This window comes from Chenopodium quinoa, unplaced genomic scaffold (assembly GCF_001683475.1).
Source record: "Chenopodium quinoa cultivar QQ74 unplaced genomic scaffold, ASM168347v1, whole genome shotgun sequence".
NCBI lineage: Eukaryota > Viridiplantae > Streptophyta > Magnoliopsida > Caryophyllales > Amaranthaceae > Chenopodium > Chenopodium quinoa.
The window spans coordinates 2127933-2144111 of record NW_018745003.1 but is presented as its reverse complement, the minus strand read 5'-3'; the positions used below and the strand labels follow the sequence as shown (position 1 = coordinate 2144111).

General features: G+C 30.9%; 1 protein-coding gene across 2 annotated transcripts; it reads left to right on the top strand.

Moving 5' to 3' along the window:
- The first annotated feature begins 9952 nt into the window (after window positions 1-9952).
- On the top strand, window positions 9953-14291 carry LOC110707841 (E3 ubiquitin-protein ligase At1g12760-like). 2 transcript variants are annotated; one of them, XM_021885901.1, is made up of 6 exons: window positions 9953-10120; window positions 11324-11383; window positions 11474-12126; window positions 12569-12694; window positions 12776-13061; window positions 13447-14291. In XM_021885901.1, exons 3-6 carry the CDS (start codon window positions 11480-11482, stop codon window positions 13639-13641), a joined length of 1254 nt encoding a protein of 417 aa, XP_021741593.1. In that variant the 5' UTR covers window positions 9953-10120; window positions 11324-11383; window positions 11474-11479; the 3' UTR covers window positions 13642-14291. The 2 variants fall into 2 exon arrangements, with proteins under 2 accessions (XP_021741593.1, XP_021741592.1); XM_021885900.1 differs by having other exon boundaries at window positions 11324-12126.
- Window positions 14292-16179: the final 1888 nt, after the last annotated feature.

Below are 16179 nucleotides of genomic sequence, written 5' to 3'. Positions count from 1 at the left end.
TACTTTAATAATTAAATATAGCTATTTAAAAAGTTATCTTGACAACTTTAATAACTTACATGATTACATCTATCATTGCAACTGCAAATACGGAGTAATTAATGTCACAATTTAGAGCATACACAATATAGCTCCAAGACCTAACTAGATTTATGTGTCACGCATATTTTCATATTTTTGGTGAGATAGCATAGTACATTAACAATTTAGCATGATGAGCTAGAATAAACAATGATTTTTCCTACAAATTTATGCACAAGATCATTTTCATTACCACTTTCCTTGTCCCTTATTTTTTGTCCCATTTGACTTTTCACGGTCTCCAAAACGCGTGTTCAAACGTAAATATATTCATTTTTATACCTATAAAAATTATAAAATTTGATATTAATAAAATATACAGTGAGACGTTTCTAACAAGATTCTATATAAACATATTATCACTTATATATTAACGAGAATTCATGATCAAAGTTTTAAAAGTTTGACCTATATATTTACAATGGGGCAAAAATAAGGGACGAAGGGAGTATCAAACAGGTCTTACAACACAAATGTTTAATTTAATAACTACCAAACTCCTCAAATAGTCAATATTCCTAAGCAACTATTGTGTATCCGTACAAAATAAAGCCTCAAGAACCCAAGTTTTCATCCTAAAATCCATGATGAAGCTACTTTTGTAGGCAAAATTAAATGGTATGTATGTATTTTGTGGTCAAAATGTAATTTGGTTTGCCGTCATAGGTGCGTAAGAAATAAGAAAAATAGAATAAGTTGAACGAACCCACACAATTTATATGATATCAATTAAGTTTTATATATCTACTAATTATAAGTCACCTAACAAGGAACTCCACCCCTTGATTTTCGCCCCACAAACTTAAGTTTGTGTTTAACAAATAAAAATAATTTTAAATGAAGACGCAATACCCTTATAGCATTGAATTATATACCAGTGTATAGTAGTCAAATGATCAATTAATTATTTAAGATTATTTTGGGATTTAATATGTAACCATGCAAAATATATATTGCCTCATACTAAAGTCAAGCAATAATATACTCCCTCCGGTCGCTATTATCTGCAACTTTAGAATATTTTATACCTCACAAAAAATGCCCCAAAGTTGCAGATAATAGCGACCGGAGGTAGTATATAGAATACAGAAAATAAAACAAATGGAAGAATTACCATGATGAGTATTCATAATATTTATATGCTAGCTAGTCTGATAAACACAAACTTTTTTTTTTTGACACCAAGATAAACACAAACTAAATAACCCCAAAATGTCAACTTAAAATAATTAACAAGCCCATATAAATTAATACATAATTTGGATCTTATACTTAGTTGTTCCACATGACATGCATGCAAACAATAAATTGAATTACTGGTATATCGGTTCTATTTTTTTATTTTTATTTTTAAATTTTATTTATGGTAAGGAGAAGGGCTTTATTGGGCTGGAACATCTCATAGGTCAAACGTGCTTGGATTAGCGGGCTAGGCCCTTTGAGAGTGGGAGGGGAGAGGAGGGTCAGAGAATTCCCACCCCAAATTGTCTCTAGTGGAGTTTGATCGCACAACCTTTTGGTTGTGAGGTGACAATTCAAACCTTACCACTAAACCATATATCATTTCTATGTGGTGTTAACCAGAACATAAATATTTTATATTGTCTATACGTATACATATTTTATTTGTTGGCTAAGAAGTATGCTCATACTAGAAGGGAAAAAAAAATTAAGACTATCCATATTATTCGACCTCTAGCCTCATCCTTAGCGGTTGAAGAGCTAGCCGCCAGATGATCTACCCTCCTATATACTCGTACCTCAACCAAAACATGCATGAATAAATTGAATATGGTCACACTAAATTTTGTGGCCATAAATTTGATATTTCGTGTGTAGTACATTTATCCTTATCCCGTCTTACTCGTACAGTAGTACGTAGCATCAGGCGTCAATTGCATGCAACGTAAGTTGTTGTTAGTGGCATTGTAGATTTGTGGGTGGCCCTAAATTTCTTATAAAATGTTAGTTGTCATTTAAGTTGGACATAATAAAACCTTTTTATTTTTAATTAACACTACTTGTCACTTCACAAATCATAAATCATGAGACTTCTACCATCACAACACTGCTTGCATGTTCACACTATGTGTCACATTCATATTTTAAAGTCAAACTCTTGTGGTAGTGTACTAAAAGGCACAATTGATATAACTATACTTCAACAAAAGATTATATTAAAGCTCCATATATATTTACTTGCTCCACCATTATTTATGTTTGTCCTATTTGATTTTTAACAATGTTAGAATACAAGTATATAGTGTAAAGTTGAACAATAATGTCTTCAATCACGTATAAATACAAGTTTTTGAAAGTTTTACAAGTATATGATGATTATACAACTGAATTTATAATTTCTACATAATCTTTTGTTATACACATAAATCAATAATAAATGTTTGTTATTACTTATTAATATGGCATATGTATTCAAAAATTGAAAAATCAAAATTTTAAAAAATCAAAATTTTAGACTAACAAGTAACAATGCATTGATGATCAAGGTGACAGATACTGAGATATCAGAAGGGCACGCAATAGCTTATAATCCTTAGTTTTTAAAAAATGATCAATGATTTTAGCCTAGGCTAGCTTGCAATGTTTATATCAATGAGTAGTTGGAAATTGGACATTAATTGCTAATTATCCTTCAACAAACTTCTGCTTAAAGAGTTGAGGGGAGAATGATTAGTGATGCTATGATTTGAGTATGGAATTATTGAGAAAACTCATTGATAAGGATATAGACACTCATACTATTTCATACCAATAATTTTTTTAAGAAATTGGCTAATCAATTGGATAATAATGTCTCATTCATCACATGGGAAGGTTGAGTGATAATTTATACATATAATATATATCTACTCAAATTAAATAATATATGGAAAATTATTTTGAAAACTATCCGTCGTAAATTGTATTTATAAGATAGACAAATTAAAGTCAAGCATGGAGGAGGTTATGTAGTTATTCATTCATATGCACAAAAGGATGAAATAGTGTTAATGTGTTATCATATCATGATTACTTAATTAGATCATTGCAATTGCGTCCATTCTTCATATATATATATATATATATATATATATATATATATATATATATATATATATATATATATATATATATAAAAGAGGTATCGCATTTAAATGTACATAAATAAAGTGAAGGAAATGAGTGTCATAAGATTTTATTTATTTTATTTATTTATTTATTTACCATACAAGTAAGCAAAATTTCATTAATATAAAGCCATATGACATGTACAATAAAGTACATCTCTAAAACGAAAATTTTAAAAGATTATTAAAACTAATTTCTAAATAAAACTTGTAAATGAATATGCACTGAAAATTGATTTTGTAATAATGATATTTATGTAATAAAATTAATTTCATTAACATGTACTTAAACTGTATGGAGATCGAATTCCGGCTATCTATTCGACTCAAAAGCTCTTCCAAAGAGTATAAATGTACTTACTACATAGGTGAGTTTTATTGAAATATAATTAAGAACTAAAACGATTGTAGAGAAATGGTATGCAATAGTTACTTCTGGGCTAAGAAACCCTAGAGACCAAAAACCCTAGACAGGGAGATGCATAAGAGAGTAAATGGCTTGTGTTAGCTATTGTAAGTTTATTCTTAACAAATTATGTAATGGATAGTATGAGCTGAGATGTACCAACTAATAAGGGCCGGGAAAAATGAAGAATAATCTTCTTCGCCAAAACTGAAATAAAATGATACTTGTAATTAAGGAAGAACTTACGGCGGAATGTATATTAACAGATTCACTTAAAGGGAAAGAGAATTAATGGAAGTATAATACCGATTCAAATCGAAAGAGGAATAAAAATTGTTGAACAGGGTGAAAAAAAGTAGAGGCTTTAAGCTAAGGTTCGTTTGAGAACAACAATGAGATTAAAAGATTGTTCTCATGTTTATTCATAACCATTTATTATTATATATCTTGACATGGGCCTCAACTTTATTAATGTCTTAAGGAAAATGTTATTGATATTAAAGACATTTGATATACATCATTGTACACATATATTGTGATGTATACTTGTGAGAATTTGTTGTTAGTTTTGCATTGATTCATTGATTGTAGTGGTTGTATGGTATCAAGTACTACAATTTTTTAAAATTCTATTTCCTATCTTAAAAGCTTCTAATAAGAAATGGAAATGCTTCAAAAAATTTCTGGGATTGCGTGCTTGTAACCTTAGAAGTTGTTTATTCTAGCAATAATAAAATAAGTTTATGTGACAATAATGTATTAATGTTACCCTATTGGTAATTATATCTTCTTTAAAATTATATATGAGAATTCTGTAAATATATAGTAGTGATTTTATAAGCTCAAACCTCTAAATTGTAATATTGTATTATTATAATTTGGGTTTAAAAAAAAAAAGGTTACAAGCTCACAGGAGAACAAAGATGGCTTTCATATTCTACACCACACCCATTATGTTGACCTTATTAATATTGTTGTTAGTTTTACATATATACATTAATTATAATGGTTGAATGTTAAATCAACTTTTATTTTCGAGAGCAATGTTACATCAAATACTATACCTACGTGAAAGCTAAACTTTTTTTCCATTCTACAAAGTTTGAAAGCAAAGGCTAACGACTATCTCTAAAGAATATTCATGCAAACCTAACAATGCAATCATGCCTATTATACCTTATACATACATTCAAGTGTACCTAAATATAGGTGCATAGGTCGTATTTTCTTAAATATAACTAAATTATTCTAAGGGACTATACCTAACAATTGCAAGTATAAATAAATTTGATAAAGAACATTTAAAGGCACAAAGAGGATAAAAGCTAGAAATTTAAACATTGCACATAGGGGTTACTTTGTTCAATTACAAGCGGCCACAGGGTGTGTCAGCTACATACAAGACACGTTATATTCTCTTTACATGAATACGAGATATATATATATGTATAATTTCCCATAATGTTTTTCATAAGGTGATAAAACCATAGAAGAATAATGTGAAGTCGTCAAAGAATAATACTCCTACCTCCATAGTGCAAGGTGTATGTGTTAATAATTACTCGTACAAATTAGTTTTCAATCTAGGCCCTATTATATTTTTTTTTTTTTTTTTTTTTTAACTTATTTTAGAAACGATAAGTTTAAATAAGTTTTGATAAGAGTTGAGGTTACCCAAGTTCAATTTTTATAACTAAAATTAATTTTAATAAATTCTAATAATAAGTTTAATAAAAAAAAATAAAGATAAGCTCAAATAAATTCACATTAAGTTTTGATAAGTTTAAAAATAAAAAATAAAGGTTAGTTTAAATAAATTCTATTAGGATAAGTTCTGATGAATTCAACTCATGCACACATTAAAAAAAAAAGTATTTTGCTCCATTCGTTGTAGGTTACCACTTACCATATCTATAGGCTTCTTCCAATAATAATAATAATAATAATAACTAAATAAATAAATAGTATGCCTCAAAAATAAAAATTATATACTTCGTATATAGTAGTAGGCTTCATGTTGGGGATGCAAGCTATTACGTCTTCTTACCATATTTTGAAAAAAAAAAAAAAAAGCAAGAACAATCCATAAAACAAGCTTTACTGCTTTTTAGGGTCAATAATTTAAAATAAAAAAAAGATACGATTAATGGATAATGTTGGTAGGTTAGGTTTGTTGGCCTACAACCACCAGGTGCTACTTTAGTTTCTACTCATTTCAGACGAAGTACTTCGTATTTAGTTTCATAAAATAAGAACGTTTTATCTTTTTTCTGCAGAGAAGAAAATTTTGGGCTACCTAAATAATCTTTGTAATTTATAGGAGTATTTAATTTATGTATTATGTATATGAAAATTTACATTATAATAAAGAGTACAATATTTAATTTTTTCTTAAGAAAATCTATCTCACTAAGTATACTTTGTCAAGGCTATAAATAAAGTAGAGAACGAAAAGAAAACCATCATATTAATTAAATGAACAACAAAATGAAGCCATCTATCGGGACAATTAGTAAATAAAAGACACTCTCTGGTGGACGAAACGAAAAATTACCAACTTCGATCCCACATATGAGTATATGGCATATGTGAACGGTGGGAAACCAAACCAAAGAGACAGTTACTTATCTAACCGAAACTAACGTTAAAATAAATTTATTAATAAGTAGGTACCCTGTAATCGCGCTTAAGAAATGAGATAGCAAATCCAATTTGCACAAAATCAAACACTACTATACTCTAACCTTAACTATAGGCAACGATGACTAAATTATACAACTCGGATTCTTGCACAAAATACAATTAGAGGTTGACCAAGAAAACTCCAGGTTTTAGAAACTTCCAATAAACGGCAAAATTGACCAAATTTTTACTAGTATTTATTTTCATAAAACATGGGGCATATTATATAAAAATAAATTATAATATAAGGTGTGACCAATAAAAAGTGTGATGTATTTGCATGTGTTATGTGTATGATTTGGGCCATTGGTAGCTGGCTAGTGCACCTAACAATTAAACATGCATGGGGTAGAACAACTATATAAATTTTAGATAACAAGTAACAAGTAATTTAATGGGAGAATATAGCAAAGGTCTAGAAAAATGATTGGAACTTTATTTTGGAAGTTTACGTTGTGTCTTTCTTGTTTTCTAACTCTCTTTTGCCTTGTTGAAAATTGAGACTTTGATTTAATTATTTTTATCTCTCAAGACTTGATTTTTATTTTACGAAATTCTTTATGATTATGGATGACGATGTATATGTTAACTTAGTTGATAAAGTCTTTCAAAATTTTACACCATATTATATTTGTAGCTTGAAAGTTTGTCAAGGTGTTGTAGATGTCAACTTTAACTTGGTTAAAGCATCAACGGGATGATACTTGAAATCTTTGATCAAATTATGAATTATGTATTGTGCATTTTCAAAATTCTAAGTTTTATCGTCAAAATTTTTCATAGATTAAACTCTATATATGTTTTAAAAAATAAGTTTTGCTTCCAAATAAATAGTTGCCACATATTCTTTCAAAATGCCCTAATTTAATTACCTTAACACATATAATAAAGTGTCATTTTAAGTATATAACATTTCTATTTGTTTCAAATTGCAAGCCATACACGGTTCATTCACTTTTTATCCTACGTTTTCACTTTCATAATACCTTATAATAAAAGTTTATATTGTTTTTTATCTGGAATAAAGGAGTCACATTTAATAAAATAAAAACTATGCAATGGGAATGTAGGTTGCCATGTCGTCCTTACAAAATAATAAATTATACCTATAGAATGATTATAATTAAATTAAGCTAAACCTAAATAATAATGACAAACAGGAAAAGCTCTAAAAACACCATGGCATTCCTTGCTCATTTAGCTTTAGTTGTACCATGATGAATAAAGTAGCAATCTTAATTCGGTGGTTTAATAATTTCAGAAGCATATGGCATGTGATCTTAAAGTTCTCTTATCTACTACTAATACTACTTAAGTACTTAGTATAAATAATAAAATATATTTATAAAATGATTTTTATGTATGATTAAGTACGCCAAGAACTATGGAGAACTTTCCTGTCTCTTCCTTTTGTACCATGTCATTCCCATCCTATTCTCTTCTCTGTTTGGACTTTTGGCCCACATTTTGAGTGTTTAATTGGTTGTAATTTTAAAGAATAGTCCATACTTCCCTAGCAAATAAAGTAATAAATAATTTATATTACTAGTAGGTTTATATAAAAAAAGGTTTTGTTCTATCTGACTTATTAAATCCAATATTTATACTATTTGAGCTTGAAATAATTTTCATTATTGATTACTTATTAATTGTAACAAAAAATAAGTTAGAATGCTTAAAGTGTCTTAAGCATCTCTAGCCATTTCCAACTCTTCAAAGTTCCCCCAAATAAACAGTGTGATTATCATTGATGAATTGACATTTTTTTTTTTTGGTAAAAAAAATAGTTTTACAAGAGCTACGTACTCGATAATGATTTTATGAAGTTGATAATTACATCAGTCCATCTATTTGTGACATATTTTACAAAAGATCGATTATGTTATTTTAAGCATATACTTCGTATGTGAAATTTTAGAAAGTTAACTTGAAGAAATATGTTTTTGAAGTAAATTATGACTAATGATCAATTGATCATATATTCATATATGAAATGATTATACTATCAAATAAAAAGCTCAATTCGAAGTTAAATGGCCTAAACCCATTGAAAATGAATGTTCAAAGGATATGAATTGTACAAGGTTTTGACTTATGGCTTAATGTTGGATATCAGGCCCATCATTAGAAAATTTGATGGACTATAAAGTCCAATTGCAAGAAATAGTATATATTTTGGACTATAAACATACCATTATCAATTTTGGATATCAGGCCCATAACAATTTTGATGGACTATAAAGTATAATAACACAAAACAGGCAAATGTTGATGGGCCATGGAATTACCATTAATGGACCTGATTGCACAAAATCTGATACATAATGGACCAATTAGTAACAGTAGCAGAATTCAGTAACAGCAGGTTGCTAATATTGAATGTCAAATTTATTGATTTGGTAGTCCATTAGGTATTACAACATGGGAGAACTTAATCACAAGGAAGTTCTTAAGGAGATTAGGCGATTACTTTAAAATGAACGATGTAGTTAAAATTATCGTGAAAAAAATAATAAATCAATTGAACCATAAACATTGATATAGCTTCATACTCGTAGACAAAGCTCATCACGAGGTTCTATCTTTAATGAATTGATAATAAGTGGATTAGTATGCTAGAATCACACACTACAAGCTTGATTGCAACATAATAGTTTTTTTGAAATAGAATGAAATCATCTAATGTTAAACAACTTATAGAATAATACGTGCAAAAAGTCCATTGTAGAACACTTAAGGATTCCAATAGGCGAGGGTGTAGTGAGAGTGAGAGGGCTTATGTAGTTTTGTAGTATGATAAAAACTTCAACATTGATACCCGCACTAATAAACACGAGTGCAATTAGAAACCAAATATTTCGACTATGTCATTCCCATTAATTTGGACTTGAATTGTCTACTTTTAAATGTTTGCGATCAAGGTAATATAAAAAATAACACAATCTTGAACTAATTGTCCTACAGGTTATAAGTTAAAATGTTTAGACCATTAATATATTTTAATGCTATTTATAAATTATAAACTGAATAATATTTGGTGAAAGTCATGGATAATTGACACATTTATTACTACTCTTAATTACTAGTTGCTTTCAACGGATGTTATCGAGAACGGAAGAATGATACAAAGTTAATACTCCTAATGAAACCTAAAAGTGATACATTTGGAAGTTAGATAATGGAGGCCAATGCAAACTTGTACAATTATAGTATGATTATTACAAAGATAACAAAGAGGAACATCTATAATACAATGAAAAGAAAGAGAAAAGATCAAGACACCAATTAATGGAAGTTTAGCCTTCAAGGCAAAGATTTCTCTAGCATTATAAAAAGAAAAAAAGACTTTTTGTCATTGACGATTAATAATAATTATCGGTATAATATTTTGAAATATCCGACATACAATATATATTAAATTAACTTTCTTTGAATATATATATTTAAATCAATTTATTAAAAGATTAATATAGGGTTACAATTATTGGGCCGACAAAAAGGTGTTTTTAAATTAATACAAGTATACTTAAATATTCAATGATTAAGTAGGATTAGAAATAGGATTAATATTTAATTAATTTCTCCCTTAGAAAAATAAAATAAAATAAATTAAATAAAGAGTTTTTACAAAAATAAAAAAAAACATAAATAAAAATACACTGGTTGATATTTGACGCTTTCTCTCTCCTCCATCTCTCTTTCTCTCTCCTCAAATCTCTCTCTTTCTGTGTCCGAAAGTTGGTGGAAGGAAGAACAGACAAAACGAAGAAATTTTGCGCACCAAACATCCAATTTTTTCAACCAATTTTTTATTGAAATAATTGTAAGTTTTTTTTTCTTTTTCAATATTTCTAAATTTATGGCAAATTTTTAATCCAATTCAATGAATTTTAGCAAATTTTGTTGATTTTCAGCTGAAATTGGAGTAATTTTAATAAAATATTATTAATTTATTGGTTAATTTGATAAAGTTGATGCAAATTTGAAGATGTGAGCTGTTTGAGCTCTGTTTTATAGAGATTAATTAGGGTTTTTGGTGTATTGAATGTAAGCTGCGGTAAATCTGTTCTAAGTTTGTTTTTTTCCCTATTTATTTTTGTTGTGATGGAAATTGCTAGATTAAATTTCTTTGGTTTAACTATAATTTTAAAATGAGCTGAAAATTTGATTTGAGCTAATTTTTTTGACTTGAGCTGGTATTTTCTGGAGTTATTAATTTCCTTTAAGTTTTGTTAATTTATTGTAATTATTGCTTGGTAATTTTGGTTGGTTACTTTTGGTTAATTAATTTTGGTTGGAATTTATGTTTTATGATTAGTTATTGTGAATTTGTGAGGAAGAAATGTTGGTTGCTTCATCATTCGAATAACATATCACATGAAGAATAGCTTATTCTTTTCCTCATTGTGTGGGGGAAGTAATCATTCTTCTTACATTTGGGTGACCTTGTTTTATAGTAATGGATTGAATATGTGCTTTTTGTTGCCCCTTTAAAATGCATGATGACTTGATGAGGACTATGGAGTTAGTTTTCTCGCTCGGGGGGATTCGAAGCTTTTAACATTGGGTGTGTTACTTTCTGTTTTACAAGTATATGTTCAATATTATGTTGAAAATTTTCGCTACAGGTTGCTCTCGCTGCCTTCTTTGTTGCTTGGATATAAGCATATAACGATATATGTCTCGTGCTGAAATTTCATATACAAAGTAAAATACTTTACTTACGAGCTCGTGTAGTACTCGCCTCTATCTCATTACCTGTGCCAAGCATTTTGAAAGCTTGTGGTGTGTTTAGTGTCGCCTGGTTTCTGTTTGTACTTGACTATTGAATGCTGAATATTAAACAGATAGCTTAAATCTGTGGATTGTTTTTGCTTTTTAATATTTTTAATTTTTTTTATACTGTAATTTTTTTCTAGCTTTAGGTGATTGAATGTAGTTTTTTCTCCTCTTGAATTCCTTTGTATTTCCTCACAATATAAAGGTCTACAACTGAAAATTCTATGGCTTGGATGTGGTTTTGCAGCTTCAGCCCGAACAAACATATTTCTACAGAGTTATATTGAATATTAGTTGGCAAAATGAGGTTTTGAAGTGTTGCTCATTCTGGTGAATCACCATCCTATACTTATTATCTTTTAGTTAATATTGGAAGACTATGGCTGTTTCATCTCAGGAGCCAATGCAAGAGAGTCAGGCTGACCATTTTCCGTTGCTTATGGAGGGGCATACTAACCATGGGAATGATGTTCACGTAATTGATATAGAAAGAGGTGGTGAAGCCTCCTCTTCAAATACAGCTAATATAGAGTTTTCTCATGCTGGCAATTCTAACAATGATCATAGGGAAATAAATGGCATGCAAGCACCTCCATCAACATCACCTCCACCTACTCACACGATTACTAGGAGCTCCTCTTTTGTTAGGAGAAATGAGGGAATTGGCCGGCGGAATTGGAGTCCTTTCAATTCCGGCTTTTGGATATCCATTGAGCTAGTATTCACATTGAGTCAGATTATAGCATCCATGACTGTCTTGTATTTGTCACGACATGAACATCCTCAAGCTCCATTGTTTGCTTGGGTTGTTGGGTACACAGGTGGATGTTTTGCAAGCCTCCCTGTACTCTATTGGCGTTTCCTTCACCGTAACCAGGGGGCTGAACGGGGTGCACTTCAAGCAAGCCAGACATCTCCTCGCGCAAACTCATCATCTGGCCCAAATTCTTATGTAACTATTTCCTTAAGTCAGCCATCAGAACAAGAAGATCATCAGAATGCACCTAGAACTACTTATGAAAGTCAAACAATGGGTATTGCAACTACAAGGTACCAACTTATTCATGATAAGCCTTTTTTTTTAAAGTTGTTAAATTGTCCATCAAGATGATAGAGCAAGCATTTGCTTGTATCTATTAAGGGCTTATATCAAGAATGTGCAATGTATGAAAGAAGTACATGATGTGGAGAGGCTTTCCACATTAATTATTGTATATTTCTTACCTGGCTTTTTCATTATGTTCTTGCCCACTTCTCTTTGCACTTTCAAAACATCAGTAAATCTTAGAACTTGTATTTATGGATAGGTTTCATCAACATCTAACTGTGACTTCTTGTAGCCTAGTAGTTAGTTCTACCAGAGAAACATCATCTGCGTTTTTTTTTTTTTTTTTTTTTTCATCCTCAGTTTATTTTACTACTTGTATCTATTATGTGGATGTTGAACATGCTTTGTGCTGAAGTATTTTTGTCTCTCTTATTCTTTTTGCAGGATTGGTTTGATAATGGACCACTTCAAAATGGCATTGGATTGCTTCTTTGCTATTTGGTTTGTTGTGGGTAATGTTTGGATATTTGGAGGACATGCATCTGCAGCTGAGGCTCCTAATTTGTATAGGTATGTTCATTGGTCCTTGGCATGAAGTTTCGAGCTCCTTTTTGCTCATACAGAATCTAACTATATTCTGGATTCTTTCAGGTTATGCATTGTTTATCTTACATTGAGCTGCATCGGATATGCCATGCCTTTTATTTTGTGTGCAATGATATGCTGCTGCTTACCTTGCATAATATCAGTCCTTGGGATCCGTGAGGATCTAAACCAAGTTCGAGGAGCTAGTGAAGAGTGCATAAATGCTCTACCAACCTACAGATTCAAGACAAAGAAAGATGAAGGTGGTACCACAGAAGAAACTGACTATAATGAAGGGGGAATTGTTGCTGTAGGAACAGAGAAGGAACGCACCATCTCTGGGGAAGATGCGGTAAGTCACAGGACCTTTATCTTTTGATTTATGTTTTGTTCAGGATATGTGATTTTAAGGTTATGCTGAAGTAGATTGCAGCTATTTCTTGTCCTGTTGATTGTCCCTCCCTTTCAATTGTCGTTCAGGTTTTTCAATATAGTGCTCTGCAGATTTGCAACTTTGATGCAGAGTTTCCAAAATCTAGCTATGCCCATGTTCTCTAATAACTACCTGACCCAGTCTTTATTGTTTACTGACTGAATTGTATGAAACTGAACTAAGTGGGAAAAGAATAAAAAATCCTTTTTGCCTCCCTTTTCCCCTTGAATCTACATCCCCCCTTATACAATGCCCTTCATTGTTCTGTAACATAAATCTGATCTTTATGTTTCCATCATCACAGGTATGTTGTATTTGCTTGACAAGTTATTTGGATAATGATGAGCTGAGGGAGCTACCCTGTACTCATTTTTTCCACGCAGAGTGCGTAGATAAATGGCTAAAAATCAATGCTACCTGTCCACTCTGCAAATATGAGATCGTTGAAAAAGACGAGACACCACCATCACCAACAAATGCCGCCTCTCCACAATCATGATATATTCAAAGTCTTATCATCTGTAGATTCCCCAGAATTGGATCAGGTTAGTGAAACCAAAGTTTTTTGTCCTTTGGTTTCAAGTTTCATGGTGGAACTTTGTCAGTAACTCCTCTCCTGATAATACAAGTTAAAGTTGCCTTCCATTCCACCGATCCTCTTGATTTTATTTTCTACCTTTTTTTTTTCTTTTAAATTGTGCTTTAGATTGCACAGGAATGTACAGTTGTAATCATCCAAGATTCTGTAAGATGCTTGTACAGATGATAAATCATTACCTAAATAGGCCATAAAATTGAAGGTGACGACGATTTGTCGACCGACCGCCATCCTAACCTGTAACCTGTAACCTGTAAGGATGAAAAGAACATTGCTTAATACGAAGTATACTATAGTTTCACTACGGAGTATGTTGTAGCAAAGGGCGAAACAGGTTTTTGTTAGTTGTTACCCAATAGGCCAATAGCATTATAGCAACTTCTATTTATTGGACTGGCAATTCTGGTGCAATATATTTTTTTTCTTTCTCTTTTTTTTCACTGAACTACTGTACTATTTTGTTGTGAAATGAACTTAGGAGCTTGTAACAAATTGTTTTAGTTTGGTGTTATAGTGTTATTAATGTTTAACCTTTTTCATCTTTGACTGAATGTTTCATCTTTCTACTTTTAGCTTACATAATGTTTAATCTTTCTACTTTTAGCTTACATATATCATTTGTCATTTAATATGCCTCTGGGCAATAGGTGTTGCTAATTTGCTATTAGACCTACCCTATATACATTTTCCAAAGGCATTATATGATCAACAACATAAACTGTATCATTTTGCTAGGGAGTGAAGGAACCGTGCAACGATGACTCATAAATCATACAGTATAATGATGCAAATGAAATTCAATCTCAATCGAGTAACTCCCAAAAAACTTAGGAAGTAAACTTGTTAGGTTTTGCGCAAGAGTTTTATGTTAAATCTCGATAATGCTTGTTTCGTGAATTGTCAAGTTTGAATTTGAAAATCAAAGTCTAAAGACTAAAGCACAATATACAAAAATGCTTAAAGAAAGCATCAATTACTCCTCTTTTCCTCAATTATGGGGCATGGACTAATCACACTAATGGGAATCAACCTTTTTCTTTTTTTTTAACACCACAACTACTAAAGTTGGGAGGTGGGACTCTGCTAATGAATTTCAACTGCATAGTAAAATTTGTTAACAGTGCTACTGGTTTTTATATATTACTAATTTTTATTTTTCTGATAAAAGTCAAGTTTATTATGACTTATTTGAAAATAAAGACTGTATTATCATGGTATTGATTTATATTGTTGGGTCAATCCATGTATGTTTTAATTGTTGAATAGTGGTGGAATTTGTATGTTTAGTAGACTGTACTCTTCTGTCCGGAGCTAATTGTCATGTTAAACGTGTAATTTGAACTACTGATCTGACCACTAATCTTAAACGAAGGTAGTACGTTAAACATCATTGATTTTATAACAGTGCCAAGAAATGTGGTTTTCAAGGACTTATTGCACACCTGTTTGTTCCGTGACATAATCACTCTGAATAATAACAAAGTGCACATTTGCTGCAGTTAGATTTTTTTTGGGTTTCTTATGACCAGAAAATAAGAGAAGCTGGGTAGAAAAACAACCATCTGTTTCAATAATTTTCAATTTGGATTAACTGATGTAATCCTGTAATAGAATTCAACAGTTGTTTAACACCAAAGTACCGCAACTAACTAGAAAGTGTAGGATTAGCTTATAACTCAAAATTTTGCAGAGAAACTGTGTACTCTGCACAATCTAACAGACTAACATCCTCTAGGAGCCTAAAATGAACAATAAGCCTGGAAAACTATGCTGCTGGTGCGTAATCATATCCATCATCATCGTCATCATCTCCTTCTAATCGTGTTTTTGGAGCATAATATTCACAGCCTTTGGAATGTTTGTCTTCCATACAAGCTTCAAATGCATATCTGTTCACGTTTTTCAAATCAACAATTCTTGAATTGATTGACATTTTAAGTAAAAAATGGGGAACAAAGGAGAAAATGTTGATACTGATGGTAATGGACTTGTTTTATGTTTAAAAGTTAAAACTAGAGTTGGATGTAAGTTGGTGTTTGAGAGGTATATGAGAGATGCTTATATAGATAATGGATTGTAAAGGAAAAAAAATGAGAGCATGTTGGGAATAACTATGCAGCATTCATGGAGGATGCACACAGGCAGCCAGGCAGGCGCCACACGCCAAATGACACATGACACAAACATGCATATCATTGTTCCAACTCTAACACACTCAGGGAGATATTCTGGTGACTCAGTACACCAAGTCACCAAGCCAATAATAGAATTATCCTCTGAAAATCCTTTAGATTTGTGAGGCAACGTTCAATTCACGTGTTTCAAAACAGTGTATTTGTCTAACAAACCAGGCAAGAAAGTAAAAGCATGACAAACTTTTCGCCTTGTGTTAGTTGCCTAACTGTCATGCAATTAGTTTGAATCTTGGAAAAGGGAAGT

Coding starts and splice junctions, on each gene's coding strand:
- LOC110707841 (XM_021885900.1), top strand. CDS start 11,456: ATGGCTGTTTCATCTCAGGAGCCAATGCAAGAGAGTCAGGCTGACCAT. Junction 12,695..12,775: donor GAGGCTCCTAATTTGTATAG/GTATGTTCATTG, acceptor GGATTCTTTCAG/GTTATGCATTGTTTATCTTA. Junction 13,062..13,446: donor CCATCTCTGGGGAAGATGCG/GTAAGTCACAGG, acceptor CCATCATCACAG/GTATGTTGTATTTGCTTGAC.